The 19,571-nt window shown below is 44.7% G+C and overlaps 1 protein-coding gene across 2 annotated transcripts in view; it reads right to left on the bottom strand.

Moving 5' to 3' along the window:
* Positions 1-19,349, bottom strand: part of LOC121568757 (septin-9-like) — an 89,172-nt gene extending 69,823 nt beyond the window's left edge. Inside the window, exon 1 of one of the 2 annotated variants that reach the window (XM_041879158.2) lies at positions 19,262-19,349. In XM_041879158.2, coding sequence (XP_041735092.2) covers positions 19,262-19,283 — 22 coding nt within the window. In that variant the 5' untranslated portion in view covers positions 19,284-19,349. Of the gene's footprint in view, positions 1-9,949; positions 10,223-19,261 lie in introns of those variants that run through there. The other variant, XM_041879156.2, reaches the window with a different exon arrangement.
* Between the last annotated feature and the right edge of the window lie 222 nt (positions 19,350-19,571).

Raw genomic sequence — 19,571 nt, 5'->3', positions numbered from 1 at the left:
GCTGCCTTAACTAACCAAGGTAGACAGGGGAGTTGGCTAAAGCACTGGCAGATCTGGGGCCAGGCTAGTAGAGCAATGAGCCCCAGGTAAAAAAAGATTTGGGACCTGGGGCTTATCGTTTCCAGTTGTTGTTGTTGTTGTTGTTGTTTCTGTTGTGTTTCTAAATCGGCCTCGTTACTACAGCCGTACAGTACGTGGTTCCAACTGTTCCGTGTCAGTTTGGAGGTTGCGACACCTAGCTAACCTCTGCTCTTCCAGACTAGAGCCCTGGAGCTCCCAAATAAACAACCCAGCCAGCGCCAGCATCTTCCCCGCTCAGAGGGCCCCGAGCCAGGGAGCAGCATGGGGGTAATAGACCCCCTTATGGAGCTCGATATTTTCACACACTTGGTTCTTTTCAGCAGGTTTTTGTGTCGTATTACTGAATAAAAGCCATGCTGGATGCAGATCATGCGGGGCTACCTCGAGACTTAAAGATGTGTGAATAGAGACATGACAGATGCTGTGCTATTGATGGGGTTTGATACAGAATTCTGGGTGTAATAGCTGAACAGTTCGGAAAAAGTTTAGTTAAACTGAGGAAAGAGGATGCATCATGGATATTTTTGTGATATAAAAATTGTGTGTCTGCTTAAATAAGGCTGAGTCTTGCTGGCCTAATGTTGCTCTAAACTCCTTGTAACCTTCTGCACAGATACGGGAAATCTCAGCTGGTTGACGGTTATCGACAGGTTGGCATTCCAGGTCTGTCACCGCTCTGGGCCCTCAAGGTACTTTGGACCCATGCTCCCAGACAATGGCTGGCTTTATATTATATGCCATTTAGCAGACGCTTTTATCCAAAGCGACTTACAGTCATGTGTGCATACATTTTTACGTATGGGTGGTCCCGGGGATCGAACCCACTACCCTGGCGTTACAAGCGCCATGCTCTACCAATTGAGCTACAGAGGACCACTGGCGCTATCCCAGCGCTCCCTGGCTAATAGTGGTCCGCCATGGGCATGCCAGCGAGGTGAGGCCAGATAACTGATGGCCAGCTGTTACAAACAGGGATTAAGTTTCCTCCCTGAGACAGGAAGAGGGATCTGGCCCACTGTCAGCAGGGCCGTGTTTACATTTTACATTTTACATTTTGGTCATTTTGCAGACACTCTTATCCAGTGCATTAATTCAGCCAAGACAACCACATCACAATCATTGTAAGTAAAAATGTCCTCAAGCTATCAGCAAAATCAATGCTAGTTAGTAATTGTTCATTAGGGCACAGCGTAAGAAAACATTTAGCAATGGGGAACGAATATGAGCGCTTCATATTGGACAAGTTTAGGTAGTCCCGCAATGTTTCAATCAGTTTTCTACCGTTTGGTGATTTATGAACTCAACCCAAGATAGTGGCCTGATGATGAGTGTGATAGAGAGTGCTGTGTTGTTAAGGCTATATCTCAATAGTCTAAAATGGCCTCTTCGTCTCTCCATCTGTTTTCCTCCATCTGAGATAACATTAAAGAACTGGTCTTTTGAAAGTGAGTTCCTGGAAAGAATACCCCATATCCTGTTGAAGACTAGATTGGGAAGCCAATAAGATGTTCAATCACATAGTAGGACACCTGGAATCTGGAGGAGTGGGTGCACCACATGAATAACAGCATCCAGCCTATATTCATAAAGCGTCTTAGAGTAGGAACGCTGATTTAGAATAAGTTTAGCCTTTTACATTACAATTAATGTACAAGGGGGTGTAACTGATCCTAGATCAGCACTCCTATTCTGAGATACTTTATGAATACAAGCCCAATGGTCTCAGCACAATTCTGACCAGTTTTGAGGATTACAGTGTGACAGAGGCTGTCCTGAAGTGCCTACAGTGTATTACAGTTCACTGACAGCCATGCTAGTGGAAAAGGGATACCTAGTCAGTTGCATTTAGTCCATCAGAGGTGCAGGGGGCTGCCTTAATCTACAGCCATGTCATCTGGGGAGCAGTTGTTGTTGGGGGTTAACTGCCTTGCTCAAGGGTAGAACAACAGAATTTTCCACCTTGCTGGCTCGGGGATTCAAACCAGCAACCTTTCGGTTACTGGCCCACCGCTCTTAACCGCTAGGCTACCTACCGCCCTGTGATAAGGAGAGTCATGCATCTGGATAGAGATAAGGACTAAGCCATGTGGCCCATGCTGCAAACAGACAGATACTAGATATGCTACCACAGCTGACTAACCACCTGATGCTAACCACCTGACTAACCACCTGACTAACCGGCTGATCCTGCATAACAGATCTAGACAAACACAGATCTAGACCAGCGTTGTCACAAAGAACACTTTTGAGACAAAATGGCATTAACAAAATGGGCCATGAAATTTCGTCTACCTGTAGATATGGCTGATATAACGCCTTATGAGACATATAAAGCCGTTTAGATACAGTGACTCAACAGGAAATAAGGAAGAGCCTAAAACAACCCCTGATGAAGTCATACTTACAGAGCAGAAATAACAGGAAGTATTTGAAGCAAAGATGAATAGTTACAGTAGTTAGTCCCATATAGATCCTATTAAATTATTATTATTATAATTTCCTAATTCTATGGTTAGTCTTGTGTAGCCTCTGTCACTCCACTTAACAGTAAAATAGGAATCATTTCAACTCAAATAGGTTTCCACAACACAAAAGTGCCATTTAAAGGGACACTTAACCACTTTTTAACCTCATATTTATTATCTCCAGCACCATACCTGTGTCTACATTTGCAGCGACAGTCTTCACAGTGTTGAGGAGCCAACCACCAGATATTGTGATTGATATAATGATCAGTCTGGGTGTAGTGATGTGAGGGGAGGACGAAAGAGAGGGGAGCTGTGTGTGTGTGTGTGTGTGTGTGTGTGTGCGTGCATGAGTGTGTGTTGGATCTGTGAGAGAGGCACCAGCTGACTGGAGGCCCAACAGACAGACAGGAGACAGAGGCACTCTCAGCTCTTTGTGTGTGTGTGTGTGTGTGTGTGTGTGTGTGTGTATGTGGCCCACTCCCCCTGTGTAGTAAGGTAAACACTGAGGGGTTTGAGCCTGGTTCATTGAGGCTCTGACGCACATCTCAGCCACTGGCCCCTAAATCACTACTGTGTTATACTCACACAATACTGCTGGAGGGGAACTGTGAGAGAGAGAGAGAGAGAGAGAGAGAGAGAGAGAGAGAGAGAGAGGGTCTGTGTACAGTATGTGTATTTGAGCATATTGGGCAAACTGTTTATGTCCCAATGTATGTATATATGTCTGTTTGTGTACATGTATACTGCATGTACTGTATGTTTATGTGTTTGCGTGCCAGTTTGTGTGTGTGTGGTGCCTCCATGCCAGCTTGTCTGTATGTTTTCCCAGCTCAAGGACAAAGGCGTGTGAAGCCTCAAAGCGTCATTATCAGGAGCTATACAGTATCAGGAGATAACAGTGATCACAAGCCTCCCAGCAACGGCTAGATAATTATAATGAGGACCAAATGTCAACTCTGTTCTTTACTTTATTTCTCTCTCTCTCTCTCTCTCTCTCTCTCTCTCTCTCTCTCTCTCTCTCTCTCTCTCTCTCTCTCTCTCTCTCTCTCTCTCTCTCTCTCTCTCTCTCTCTCTCTCTCTCTCTCTCTCTCTCTCTCTCTCTCTCTCTCTCTCTCTCTCTCTCAAAACTTGTTTTCCTCCATTAAAATGAACTAGCAATGCAAGTCTGTTTCTGCTTCAGCCAACTTTCATTACCTTGGCAGGATCGCGTTCAGTAGGGCCGGCAATGGAATACCTTTCACAACTCTTTGCAACGTCAAACAAAAATGAGTGTTTCTTATTTGGTGCCTAACAAACACTGTCCAGACTAGATCAGAACACCACTGAATCCCTGTTTTCCACATCACATCCCATCAAGTCACCAAGCTTCTAAACGATATCACATGATCTTTTTGATACGGTCTCTCCTCTAATGTAGTATGGTCGATGAAGCTGAAGATGAGCTACACATGGACGTCCTCTGTGTGTTCATTAACATCTCTGGATGGATAGAGGCACCCACCGCGTGATCAGCTGATTGTCAGCCAGAAGGGACAGAGTACAGTTAAAAGTCCTCATGACCAATGTGCTCCTCACAGTTTATTACACATATTGTGGCAAATTCAGGGGGTCTGAATGATCAATAGCACTACATGCAGATTCTGATCTGTGATTGGCCAACTGTGCCCTTTTACAGCTGAGAGTGTCAGAGAACACAATGGTGTGTGACCTTTGACCCTCAACAAAGTGGACAGGTCGGTGCGTGTGAGAACTCTTACTCTCAGCACAGGTCAGTACTAATCCTGATATCTGTTGAATTCACACAGGTTCCAGTGAAATAAGGCCAATATTTTCTATGAGACTCATACAAATAATAGAGAGGAAAAGAAGGTCATCGTCCAACGTGAGATGAGGTGCAACACAAAAAATTGTACGAGCATGAGTGAGAGTTGCACATATTCCTTCTCAATGCACACACATACAATGCCTTATAAGGGCTTTTATAATGCCATATGATACCCTCATAGAAAGTGTTACCTGCCAAACCGTCCTCATCAAGGCTACGTCACATCCCTCTCCAAAAGGTGTCCATTACAGTGGTCAAACACACTCTCCAACTCGAGCAGGAAAAGTTCATATTAGCTAAAAGAAAAGGAAGTCTTTCATTGCTTTGTCGTATGTTGAGGGCTGGTGATAACTCAAGGGGCATTGGCTTGGCTTGGCTGGGCGTGCGTGTGTGTTCTGTGCTCTGTGTGTGTGTGTGTGTGTGTGTGTGTGCATGTCTACGTGCATTGGTGCCTGTGTGTGTGTGTATGTGCGCAGGGTATAAGTTACACTCCACGTGTTCTACAGGGAGAATAACAAAGAGCGGTAGCTGGAAACATACAAAGGCCTGCTATGTTCTCCCTGCCTGGGACTGACCCCAGCAGTAGGTTCCAGTAGCACCAGCTCCACACACACACACACACACACACACACACAGCATGGCGGCAGAGGCAGGAAACCTGTGTTAGTCGGTGAGAGGTGCATTGATAGGGCAGATAAGGATGGAGACGGCTGGTTGGCCTATCAGCTCCTGGCAGGGGACACTTCCTGTGCTGTCCTCCAATGGGATTCTCTAATAGAGTGGGGTCAGGGAAGCTAATGTGCAGAACAATGACAGATTGGCACAAAATTGAATATTTATTGTAAGTGGGGAAAACCAAAGTATTTCAGTGTGCTTGCTTTGTAATGCATTTGAGTGTGCAGGTCAGATTCGTAATGTCAAATGAAATGCCTCGGGAAGCAGTTGAATAAATCAATTGCGCAATCAATCACGTTAACAATACATTTTCAATACGTTATCAATGCGTTTGTACTGGACATGACTGGTCATCCCATTAATGTGAATCATCATAGAGCACAACCGTTTAATTCCACTTCATTTTGTGTACTGAAAAGCTGTCTGATTAGACAGTCCCCCAGTCTCAGACACTGTTCCTTTCTCCCTGATGAAACCCACCCAGAATGTCTCCAGTTCTGTAGCTCCCATACATTCTTAGAATCCCCTCTATATATGGTATGTGCAGAAGGCATGTTTTTGGTTATATGGTGCACTAACCAATTGAGGGGTATTCAGGAAAAAACAACCACAGCTAAATTACAGTTTGCTTAATGATGGTTTTCTATAGCATGTGAAAGACTTGGGGTGTGTCCCAATTGGCACCCTATTCCCTATGGGCCCCGGTCAAAAGTAGTGCACTATATAGGGAATAGGAGGATGCCATATGGGATGCAACCTTGAATCTCTACCATGACCTCTGGTCTAATTTCTGCTCTGCCTTTCAGAAACTGAGCCTATAAAAATAGGTGTGTCCCCTTCATTTAGTTGTCATGGTAGAATTGGCTTGTACTGCAGGCTGAGGGAAGATACTTCCTGAGGGGAGGGGATAGCCCAAAGCACAAGAACTGACTGTCATATGATGACATAAAGTAACCACTTGTGTTATTCATACCAACCATTAGTGTAACACAAAATAAGTACTTAAAGAATGATCTAAGATCAGATTGCCTTACCTCCAATTCTAACCTGAACCATTAAGGGAGATACAAGTATATCTGCCCTCAATCAGTGGTTAGTGGCAACTTCTACTACATTGGCAGTGAGGAGAGGGTTAAAGCTGAGAGCAGGGCAGGCCCTGAAGCTCCTCTCCTCCTCTGTAAAGAGAAGAGAGGTCAGGCTGTGTGTGGATATCCACTCCTCCTCTGTCTACCCAAACAATTTCATCCACCACAGAAATCTGCTCTCTCTCGCTCTCTCTCTGGAATTTCCTCTCACTGCCTAAACGCCCTCAGAATGTAAAAGACAGAAAGAAAGAGAGAGAGAGAGAATGTAAAAGACAGAACGAGAGAGAGAGCGAGATAGTGTGTGTGTGTGTGTGTGTGTGTGTGTGTGTGTGTGTGTGTGTGTGTGTGTGTGTGTGTGTGTGTGTGGTCTGTGTGAAAGAGAGAGACAGAGAGACACTTACTATGTCCAGGCCTGAACTGAATGGGAACTACTTCACTCCACGGCTCTGCAGCAGTGGGACCTTGCCTGACCACTCACCCTCAATTTAATTCCTCTGCTCTATTGATTACTATATACATTCAGTCTGAAACTGTCAGCCTAGTGGTTGTTTATGTGACTTCAACATGAGGGGCGTTGTACAAAACAAATTCATCAGCGATTGGATCGTCTCTAACAAATCTAACCAATCAGAGTATCAAAGTTAATAACGTCATCATGAAGGCCGGCTCTGGCCCAACCCCTCGGTTTCTGGGACCAATTAGAATGGTCAGAATGTGTTCGCATTCTAGAAATCATAGGGGAGGGAGGAAAATCCAGACTCATAGTGAAGAAGAAACGTCAGTTTGGCCGTAGCGATGTAGATGGGTAGCCAGGCAAAGTGGGACCTACATTATAGTTGCACTCTAGTTTGTTTACATAGACTATTCCTAAGTCATTGCTTTTCTCCTGTGGTGGCACCCATCTTCAGCAGCAATTCTGCTGAAGATAAAGATCAATCTAAGAGCCCCTTTCCTAAAGCACAAACTCACATATTCAGACATTAAGTAGAATCAATTCTAATTCACAAGGCGATGGGATGGAGGCTGAGAAATAAAGTGAAACACTAGTAAATGCTATTTAGCAGACACTTTTATCCAAAGCGACTTACAGTCATGTATGCAAACATATTTTTATGGGTGGCCACAGCGGGAATCCAACCCACGACCCTTGATATTGCATGTGCAATGCTCTACCAACAGAGCCACACAGGACCGCTTTTATCAAACAAAGCAGGACACACTAGTATGAGTTGAGAACAGCGGAAGGCCCCAGTGGCCTGGTCAGTAGACCCAGGGTTGTGTCAGGATGAGGTCATAGCTGAGGTCATGTCTGAGGTCATCTCCAGGCTGTGAGAGCCCCCTGCCCTGTGAGCCTCCTACTCGTACAGCATCAGATAGAACTGGGCTCGCCAAACCCTGTTCCTGGAGAGTTACCGTCCTTTAGGTTTTCACTCCAACCCTAATCTAGCACACCTGATTCTAATAATTAGCTGGTTGATAAACTGATCCAGGTTAGTTACAACTGGGGTTGGAGCGAACACCTACAGGAGGATAGCGCTCTAGGAACAGGATTGGAGACCCCTGAGATAGGATGACTGTATGGAAGAGTGACACATTTAACCTCATACAGTAGTGACAGTCAGAGACACCTCTCTTTCTATCTCTACTTTGTGTTTATCACATAACACACATCGGAGAGTGACGCACACATACATATACACATGCATGCACGCACGAATGCACACGCACACACACACACACACAGAGATGTTCCGCATAATTGAGTTGTGACACAAAACACTGGCACACAGTCATGTATTCAACATTCCCAAACCAGGCTCATCCCACACTACTGGGAATGAAAACAGACAGTAGCCCATTAGCTTTGACAACAACCGAAAAAATGTTGTTTTTAACACAGTCTTATACAAGCACTTTGACAGTATTCCAGTCAGCATCTGACAGTTTTTCTTAACTTTCTTCATCATTTCTTCTCCTCTTCCTTTACTCCTTTCCTTAGTCTCAACTATTGTTTGTGTTCAGTCTTTCTTCAGAAATGGAAATCAGTATGCCACTGGTTGTAGCAGGCAGTTACAGGGAGTGAGCAGTGAGCACATAGCACATACCATAAGCTACCTGGTGTTGACAGGGATCAGCTCTGGACAAGTGTGGATGCGTCCCTAATGGGCATGTGTTTGTGAAGGACGCAGGCAGACGAGGTGTCAGCCTGTCAGTAAAACCCACGGCTGGAGAGGTAAAGAGGATGGACGAGACGCTGAGAGAGGAAGAGAGGGAGGAGAAGGAGGAGAGGAAGAGAGGGAGGAGAAGGAGGAGAGGAAGAGAGAGAGAGGAGAAGGAGGAGAGGAAGAGAGAGAGGAGAAGGAGGAGAGGAAGAGAGAGAGGAGAAGGAGGAGAGAAGGAGAGAGAGAGAGAGAGGAGAAGGAGAGGAAGAGAGAGAGAGAGGGGAAGGAGGAGAGGAAGAGAGAGAGAGGAGAAGGAGAAGGAGGAGAGGAAGAGAGGGAGGAGAAGGAGGAGAGGAAGAGAGAGAGAGAGGAGAAGGAGGAGAGGAAGAGAGAGAGGAGAAGGAGGAGAGGAAGAGAGAGAGGAGAAGGAGAAGGAGGAGAGGAAGAGAGGGAGGAGAAGGAGGAGAGGAAGAGAGAGAGGAGAAGGAGGAGAGGAAGAGAGAGAGGAGAAGGAGAGGGAGAGGAAGAAAGGGAGGAGAAGGAGGAGAGGAAGAGAGAGGAGAAGGAGGAGAGGAAGAGAGAGAGGAGGAGAGGAAGAGAGGGAGGAGAAGGAGGAGAGGAAGAGAGAGAGGAGAAGGAGGAGAGGAAGAGAGAGAGGAGAAGGAGGAGAGGAAGAGAGGGAGGAGAAGGAGGAGAGGAAGAGAGAGAGGAGAAGGAGGAGAGGAAGAATGGGAGGAGAAGGAGGAGAGGAAGAGAGGGGTGACAGAGGGAATCTGTGCCAGGGGCAGGGAGATGAAAAGGGGAAGAAAGCCCCTAAAAAGGAGGGAGGGATGTAAGGAAAGAGAGAGGTGGAGAAGGGTGTGGTAGGATGGGGGAGGGAGAAGAGAGCCAGGTGTTACCCTCACAGCCGTGGTCAGTTGCTGAGTTTCTTTTAAAGGGATCTCTCTCTTTCCCTCTCCCTCTCTCTTACTAGGGGTGGAGGGAGGTTTCACTGGGGGTACTTTTGTGTATCCCCTGTAAGAAATGTGCTCTATAAATAGTTTGATTTGATTTGTGTTTTTGTAGTGAGGATGTCTCAATAAAGAGCAGCAAAAGTCAAGTCTCTCTCTCTCTCTTCTCTCTCTCTCTTCTCTCTCTCTCTCTCTCTCTCTCTCTCTCTCTCTCTCCCTCTCTCTCTCTCTCTCTCTCTCTCTCTCTCTCTTCTCTCTCTCTCTCTCTCTCTGAGTTTCCCTGCAGGTTATCCAGTGCCTTTAGAGAGCCTTATAAAGAGCTGCTAAATCAATAGCACACTGTGCTCTGAACTGAACACACACCATATGCCCACATGACCTCGATGGCTGACACACATGTAGCTCACAGCAGCCAGAGAGAGAGAGAGAGAGAGAGCAAGAGAGAGAGAGAATAGTGGACCTGAAGAAGCAATTGAAAAGTTGAAAAGGCAGCATTCCAAATGTAATGTTCCATTTCAATACCCACATTCAACATATAGATATCTCAATTAATCACACTCTCTATTTAAAAAATAATAATAATACAAAGTTTGTATATGATGTGTCCTCATGGCAGGACTGAAGATGTTCCCTAAAAGAGCAGTAAAGGAAAGACAGAAAGACAGAAAAAGAGGAGACGAAGAGACCAAAAGCGAAGACTAACCTTCAAAGTCTGATAGGATTCCTTCCAAGTGAGCATTGACAGTGGAATCAGACATTTTGTGGTTGAATCTGAAGGAGCAGGAATCCCTTATTCCCAAGCAAGGCAAAGTCTCCTAGACGCAGTCTCCCGCTTTAAACAAATCCCAAATTAGGAGCCCATGTGGGGGGAGGGGGGGTACAGGCAGAGGTAGCAGATCACTGATCCAAGATTCCCTCTTTTAAAGCACCAACTTCTTTTTCCTCCCTCTCTTCTCGTCCTCCTCCTCCCTCCTCCACTTTAAGAGCTGCTGTTGTTGCTGCAGAGTTTGGAATGAGAGAGCGATGACAACCCCTGACCCCCTCTCTCTCACTCTCTCCAGTTCTCTCTCGTACTCTCTTCCTTCCTTCCTTCCTTCCTTCCTTCCTTCCTTCCTTCCTTCCTTCCTTCCTTCCTTCCTTCCTTCACTTCCTTCCCTCCCTCCTTCCTTCCCTTTCCCTCTCTCTTGCTTTTCTTCCAGTGGTCTCTGCCTGTTATTCAAGTTAGTGAAGATGTATCACACCCACTCTTCATACAGACGCACGCTCACACACATTAGAAGACATGCACATACACTCAGTCACACACCCATGAGCAAAGCTGATTACACACACTTGTGCACATACTCATGGGTAGACTCCCTTATTTTATCTTCCACAAGTATACAGTACCTGTAAATATACACTAACTGTAAATATACACAACTTTGAAGCAAGGTACAGTTAGTTCACAGATTCTCTGTATGCAATGCTGTGAGGAAAATAAAAACAGTTGATGGGAAAATACAGTGCCTTCAGAAAGTATTCACACCCCTTAACTTTCCACATTTTGTTGTGTTACAAAGTGGGATTAAAATGGATTTAATAGTGATTTTTTTTGTCAACGATCTACACAAAATACTCTGTAATGTCAAAGTGGAAGAAAAATTCTAACATTTGTAAAAAATTTATGAAAAATAAAACACTAATATATCTTGATTAGATGCTGTAAGTATTCAACCCCCTGAGTCAATACATGTTAGAATCACATTTGGCAACTATTACAGCTGTGAGTCTTTCTGGGTAAGTCTCTAAGAGCTTTCCACACCTGGAAGGTGCAAAATTTGCCCATTATTCTGTGTAAGAGTCTGTGTAAGAGTCTGTGTATGAGTCTGTGTGCATGTGTAAGAAACTGAAGGATCTATATTGGATTCTTTCACCTACAAAAGTCTGTCACAAGCCTGAAGCAACCATTTCCACTCAAGTCTTTTAAAGCCCAGCTGGTGGTTTCCGTAGTGTAAACTGTGTAAAGTGCCTGGGGCCACCAACGGCTTAGCAGCCAGAGAGGAGACAGACAGAAGACAGGCGTACAGGGATTGAGTACTGAGGGTCACCCTGTGGCTAATGGGATTAATACATCACTAACTAGACCTGCCCTGCTCTGCTCACAGACTGCGTGTGAGGGTATATGCTCCTCTTGTGTGCTCTTAACTCTCTGTAGGAGCGGGAGTGTGTTAGTGTGTGTCGCCTATGGCAAAGAGTCAAAGAAAGAATGATCAATTACTTCAGATGTTAAAAGATAGGAAGATAGAAGCTATCGCTAAAACTTTACAGTCAAGCTATTTTACAACCTTTTTTTAAAATAGAAAAATAAAACATTTAAATAAACCTAATTATAATATAATACATAATACATATTGCAAATATACGTTAGTATGCTACTGACAGAATGTGCAATATGTATTATGTATGTGGCTATATGAGAAGAGTACAATGTTTATGACAGGGATGCAATGTACGCATTATGTTGAGTGTGTAATGACCAGTGTCTATTTTGTATACAGCAGTACCGTGTGTCTGAGACAATGTTCCCCTCGGGGACATTAAAGTTAATCCTATCCCATCCTATCCTAATGAATATGTCAGTTACTTCCTGCTGCATGCATTGTTCTGGATTAGTAACATCCTGAGTGGGTACGACCTCAGCATTCAAAAACCTCTTCTTTCTATATGTACAACCTGTTTCCAATGAAAAGAGATGATGTTGAATTTAACAAGGACAATCTTGTCTAGCAGTAAGACTAAGCTGTATTTAAGAATAGGAGTATGGCTCCATATCTCTGAGTGTGTTGTCTTCTCAGTGAAAATCTGTCAACACCACTAAACGTTGTAGTTAACGGTACTTAAATTAATGCCAAGTGTCTCAAAGCTACAACAGCAGCATTCCTCCAGCAGAGATACACACACACACACACACACACACACACACACACACACACACACACCACAGTTCTATCGGTAATGAGACACGTCCTCCACCAGATGTCAGTGTTGTTTCTATAAAATAAGGGCAGTTGTACAAAGGCTCAGTCACCGTGATCACCAACAGTGACAGAAGTTGTGGCCCAGTAGTGTTATGTGTAACTAGATAACCATGGAGACATGTGGAGAATCCCTCTCCAGACCTTCTGGCCGTGACACACCCTCCTCCGCCACATGTGTCTCACATTCCCTGGCATACACGCACGCACGCACGCACACACACACACGCACGCACGCACGCACGCACACGCACGCACGCACGCACGCACACACACACACACACACACACACACACACACACACACACACACACACACACACACACACACACACACACACACACACACACACACACATACACAACACCACCACCACCACCACAACACCAAACACATGCTCCAAGCCCACTATGGGGCTGGAACATACCCACTCCTGTTCCCATCCCCTGCAGGCAGCAGCTGACAGAGAGGGCTGTCTTTACTAACAGGATGATATGGATCACATATCTATCATGGTTGTTGTACTGCCAGAAACATAACCACACACATACAGCAAACCATATGGGATTTAAAGGAGAAATAATTTGGGTTGTTTTGTGTCCTATACAGGTCATGACAGTACCATATACCATTGAATCCGCTTACAGTCATGCATGCAAAACATTTTCATATGGGTGCCCCCTGGCGGGAATGAAACCCACGAACCCTGGCCTTGCAAGCACCATACACTACCAACTACGCCAAACAGGAGTGCAACAGAAAAGTCAGTATAGTCTGGCACTGGTCCCTCGGGTCATTAAGGGCCAGCACAGATACTGTACCTTCTCACTGAACCACTGGATTACATTACCCTCTCAGGTGGCTCTCTGTACCAGGGGGTACTGACCTGACCATGACCTGACCATCCCACCCCAACCCTCCCTCTAACCCACTGGCCTGACCATCCCACCCCAACCCTGACTCTAGCCACTCCTCAGTAAAAGGCATATGACAGCATACTTGGAGTTTGCCAAAAGGCACCTAAAGGACACTCAGACCATGAGAAACAAGATTCTCTGGTCTGATGAAACCAAGATTGAACTCTTTGGCCTGAATGCCAAGTGTCACGTCTGGAGGAAACCTGGCACCATCCCTACGGTGAAGCATGGTGGTGGCAGCATCATGCTGTGGGGATGTTTTTCAGCGGCAGGGACTGGGAGACTAGTCAGGATCGAGGGAAAGATGAACGGAGCAAAGTACAGAGAGATTCTTGATGAAAACCTGCTCCAGAGCGCTCAGGACATCAGACTGGGGTGAAGGTTCACCTTCCAACAGGACAACGACCCTAAGCACACAGCCAAGACAACGCAGGAGTGGCTTCGGGATAAGTCTCTGAATGTCCTTGAGTGGCCCAGCAAGAGCCCAGACATGAACCCAATCGAACAACTCTGGAGAGGCCTGGAAATAGCTGTGCAGCGACGCTCCCCATCCAACCTGACAGAGCTTGAGAGGATCTGCAGAGAAGAATGGGAGAAACTCCCCAAATACAGGTGTGCCAAGCTTGTAGCGTCATACCCAAGAAGACTCGAGGCTGTAATCGCTGCCGAAGGTGCTTCAACAAAGTACTGAGTAAAAGGTCTGAATACTTATGTAAATTAGATATTTAGTTGTTGTTTTTTATATACATTTGTAAAAATTTGTAAAAACCAGTTTTTGCTTTGTCATTATGGGGTATTGTGTGTAGATTGATGAGGGAAAATAACAATTTAATCAATTTTAGAATAAGGCTGTAACGTAACAAAATGTGGAAAAAGTCAAGGTGTCTGAATACTTTCTGAATGCACTCACCCCTCTCCTGAGGCCATGCCCTGTCCCATTCCAGATGACAGTGTTCCTGGCAATTCCATGGGAATCCATCTCAAGAATCTGGGACATATGTCTGTCTATAGGAAATGTTTAGAACAGTAACAAAAGTTAAGCCATCTGTCTGTCTGTCTGTCTGTCTGTCTGTCTGTCTGCTCTCTCTCTCTCTCTCTCTCTCTCTCTCTCTCTCTCTGTCTCTCTCTGTCTCTCTCTCTGTCTGTCTCTCTCTCAGTCTCTCTATGTCTTTCTCTCTGTCTCTCTCTCTCTCTTCTCTCTCTTTTTCTGTCTCTCTCTCACGCTCTTTCAGTCTCTCTCTCTTTCAGTCTCTCTCTCTCTCTCCGTCTCGCTCTCTAAATCTCTCTCAGTCTCTCTCAATTCAATTTCAATTTAAGGGGCTTTATTGGCATGGGAAACATATGTTTACATTGCCAAAGCAAGTGAAATGGATAATAAACAAAAGTGAAATAAAAAATAAAAAATGAACAGTAAACATTACACTCACAAGTTTCAAAGGAATAGACACATTTGAAATTATTATCATATTATGTCTATATACAGTGTTGTAACGATGTGCAAATAGTTCAAGTACAAAAGGGAAAATACATTTTTGTATTATATATGTATTTACAATGGTGTTCGTTCTTCACTGGTTGCCATTTTCTTGTGGCAACAGGTCACAAATCTTGCTGCTGTGATGGCACACTGAGGGAAATATGTGTCTCTAATATGGTCATACATTTGGCAGGAGGTTAGGAAGTGCAGCTCAGTTTCCACCTCATTTTGGGGCTCTGTGGGGTCTGTTTGTGTTTGTGAACAGAGCCCCAGGACCAGCTTGCTGTCTCTCTCTCTCTCTCTCTCTCTCTCTCTCTCTTAATTAACAAAAAAACTGAGCAAACTAGAATGCTATTTGGCCCTAAACAGAAAGTACACAGTGGCAGAATACCTGACCACTGTAACTGACCCAAAATTAAGGAAAGATTTGACTATGTACAGACTCAGTGAGCATAGCCTTGCTATTGAGAAAGTTCGCCGTAGGCAGACCAGGCTCTCAAGAGACGACAGACTATGTGCACACTGCCCACAAAATGAGGTGGAAACTGAGCTGCACTTCTAACCTCCTGCCAAATGTATGATCATATTAGAGACACATTTTTCCCTCAGATTACACAGATCCACAAAGAATTCGAAAACAAATCCAATTTTGATAAACTCCCATATCTATTAGGTGAAATACCACAGTGTGCAATCACAGGAGCAAGATTTGTGACCTGTTCCCACAAGAAAAGGGCAACCAGTGAAGAACAAACACCATTGCAAATACAACCCATATTTATATTTATTTTCCCTTTTGTACTTTAACTATTTGCACATCGCTACAACACTGTATAGAGACATAATATGACATTTGAAATGTCTTTATTCTTTTGGAACTTTTGTTAGTGTAATGTTTACTGTTTTTATTGTTTATTTCACTTTTGTTTATCCATTTCACTTGCTTTGGCAATGTAAACATATGTTTCCCATGCCAATAAAGCCCCTTGAATTGAATTTAATTTAATTGAGAGAGAGAAAGAAAGAGAGAAAGAGAGAGAGAGAAAGAGAGAGAGAAAAAGAGAGAGAGAGAGAGAGAGAGGAAATCTCAAACATCATTTTGATAGGAAAAGGCTAGGGGTGAGAGTTCCTCCTGTAGTGAGCGTGTGAGTCGTAGCCCAGCATTACTATGACTAATGGCATCAGCAGCTTTTATAAACAGAACCAGACCAGTCTACTCCCTACAGTACATAATAGGAACTTTGATTATTGAGCTTATGTGTGTGAGTGTGTGTAATAGAGAGTAAACCAGGCCAATAGGGCACTATAGAATGTACAGGACCTGATTCAGCCAGCCACATCCTGTGGGTTTAACATGGCACATTCACTCACACACACACACATGCATGCACACACACACACACACACACACACACACACACACACACACACACACACACACACACACACACACACACACACACACACACACACATACACACACACCCATAAGCACATACAGCTGTCCTTAAGCAAATGCATAGCAAGAGGTTAGGTCTTTACAAAGAAAATCAAAAACACCTGTTGGAAAGAGGTGCCCTCATACACTGTACAGTCACACAGAGCCTTAGTGGCGGGTACTGGGGGCATGGTATTATGGTGTGTGGACATGAGTGTGTGTGTGTGTGTGTGTGTGTGTGTGTGTGTGTCTAGGCAGCCCCCTCACACATGGGGAATGACTCAGTAAATAGACAGAGCAGCTGTCCTCCATCAGGAATAGATCTCTCTTTCGTTCTTTCTTTCTTTCTTTCTTTCTTTCTTTCTTTCTTTCTTTCTTTCTTTCTTTCTGAATCTCCTCCTTTTCCTCCTCCTCCATCTCTCTCTCTCATCAATAATACTATCTTTATCATGCTAACAAACTAGCATTATAATCACAAACCCCAATCAGCTTCACAGCAGCTACTCATTGTTCTAGTCAGTCATGTCTTCATGGTAACCCAGCCAAAACACCAAGCACAACGGAAGTATCTCTGACCACGGTTTCCTCCAATAACACGAAATCTGCCTATGAGTTTAAGGCAGAGAGAGATACTGTAGAATAGACAGATACTCATCTACAGACCAGTGTGTCAGTCTGTCCCCTTTAAAAACTCCAGAGACCCCAGAGTTGACCCTACTACCGCTCTGAGCTTCTCTCTTTACACACAATCCATCATCATTGAAAGAAATGGACAAAAGTCAGTGTAATGGAAAACAACAGTTTTACCACAGTTCCTCCACAGAGGAGAGTGCCTGAAACTCAACACCACCACCTTGTGGTGATAAGCAATACTGCACTGGAAAATACAGTGCAGTTCAACCCAAGCTGCATGAATGTTATATATAAGCAGCAAACCAAAGAGCAAAATATCTCTAACATATTCCAAGATGTTATGCACTGCAACAACAGAGTTCATATTGTCATGTGTTCTCTATGGATACTATATAGCAAGATGATTTAGTAGCCTGTTTCTATCTATTGAGAGGGAGGCGACTGGGAGAGGTTTAGGGATGGCTGGAGGCTGATCACTAGAGGTTAGGGGATGGCTGGCAGCTGTTCACTAGAGGTTAGGGGATGGCTGGCAGCTGTTCACTAGAGGTTAGGGGATGGCTGGAAGCTGTTCACTAGAGGTTAGGGGATGCTGGGAGGCTGTTCACTAGAGGTTAGGGGATGCTGGGAGGCTGTTCACTAGAGGTTAGAGGATGGCTGGGAGCTGTTCAATATGTTAGTCATGTGTCTTAGAAAGGTCTCTGTCAGGTCACTGTGTGAGTGTCACAGTTATTAACTGTTCATCAGCTGATATCATCATGCTGTATACAGCATCTAATGTACATTTCACTCTACAGTGACAGTTATCAGCTATTTAAGACTCCAAGTATGTGTTTTTCTCTTAGAAAAATGACAAGTCACTCCTACAAACAAAGGAAGCAAATGGTTAAAATTACACACATTAAAATAACTTGAAAGTGTGTCTCATATTTCACTGTATTCAAGCCAGACAATAAGTACATTCACACAATGGTTTGATAAGTCATGTGAGATTGATGGTGCATGGTTGGGATCCCTGATGTGTGCGGTCAAAACACAATGTGACCCCTCTGAGGATGGTCAGATAGCATACACTGTGGTGCCAGTACACACTTGTGCGCGTAAGCGTGTACACATCACATGATCACACTCACACAAGCGCGTATACACACACACACACACACACTCCTGCAGAAGCCATTACAGCTCCCTGAAGGAAGCACCTGGAGACGGGGGCCGTGTTGGTGATCTCACCCTGGTCCAGGCTTCATCCCAAATGGCACCCTATTCCCTATATAGTGTACTACTTTTGACCAGGGCCCATAGGGCATATATAGGGAATAGGGTGCCATTTGGGACGCAAGCCCAGACTTTAAACAGCAGAGTAGGTGCTACAGGACAAGGAAGGGCACTTGTGTCGTCTGCTCTACAGTTACAGCCATTCTCTGTTTTCCACTCCAGCATTTAGAGTTTTTACAATACTCCACAAACACTCATAAAAGCACCATTAAGGGACTGACAGTGTTGCTCCATTGATGATTTTAACATACGTACACACACAGCCACATGCACGCACTCACAGACAAATTCAAGCCTAATGCGTTCTCTATGGACACCGATGAGAGATACACTTTATGAGGAAAATCACGTCAACTTCAGGAATCAGAACAATTTGGAACAAGTGAGAATAGTGCGGAAAAACCGTTCCCCTGCCAATAGAGAGTATCTCTACCCACACTGACGGTCGGTCGCCACCGGAGCCACGGGGGACAAAAGTAGTACTGTTCAAACATCACTTTTCCTGTTTTCACACCACAGATGAACATGAGAGCAGGACTACGGACCTACAGATGGAAATTAGCTTCATAGCAAAGCTAACTCAATGGCATATTAACGTGGGTGGAAATTAGCTTCATAGCAAAGCTAACTCAATGGCACATTAACATAGATGGAAATTATCTTCATAGCAAATCTAACTCAATGTTACATTAACATGGATGGAAATTAGCTTCATAGTTAGCTTTAACACATTTACATTGATGTGAACACTGAAATGATGATTCATGTGCACTGTCCCTGTCAAGTTAATTAAATTAACAAATAGATAACTGAGTAAGTAAGTCAACCAGAGAAAGAGAAAGAATCCAGGAGCCCCACAGCTCTGTCCCACTGTCCTGGCTGTCACCCAGATTAGATGACTCTGTGCCGGTCAGTCTCACACATGAAACCCTAGCTACTGTAACTCATCGACCAGACAGCCAGAGAGAGAGAGACAAAGAGACTGACAGACACACAGACACACAGACAGAACAGACAGACAGACAGACAGACAGACAGACAGACAGACAGACAGACAGACAGACAATGGCAAAGGACAGATCCTCAAACCCTCTACACTGTATCTGCAAACTGCAACTAAGCTAAAGCCTTAAAACCAGAAAATACAGAGAGGAAAAACCCCAAACTCTGGGTGTTTCAGTAGATAGTTCGCTGAAGAGCTGAAAAGTACTATTCCCCTGTGAGGAGAGTCCAGTTTGGCTGAGTTCCTGTGTCTTACCTGAGAATTTGTCCCCCTCCATATCCAGATCACTCCCTCCACAGCCTCATGAAGCGTCTGCTTTTTTCCTCTCTCCTTTTTTTGGACTTCCCCTTTCTCTCCCCCCTCCCGCTCGCTCGCTCGCTCCCTCCCTTCCTCTCTTTTCCTCTCCCCCAGTCTCTCCCTCCCTCCCTCCCTCCCTCCCTCCCTCCCTCCCTCCCTCCCCCTGCCTGTCTGTCTTTCCCTCTCTCTCTCTCTCTCTCTCTCTCTCTCTCTCTCTCTCTCTCTCTCTCTCTCTCTCTCTCTCTCTCTCTCTCTCTCTCTCTCTCCC

Source organism: Coregonus clupeaformis, chromosome 7 (assembly GCF_020615455.1).
Source record: "Coregonus clupeaformis isolate EN_2021a chromosome 7, ASM2061545v1, whole genome shotgun sequence".
Lineage (NCBI taxonomy): Eukaryota > Metazoa > Chordata > Actinopteri > Salmoniformes > Salmonidae > Coregonus > Coregonus clupeaformis.
Note: the sequence above shows the minus strand (reverse complement) of the source record. Positions and strands in the feature narration are given on the sequence as shown.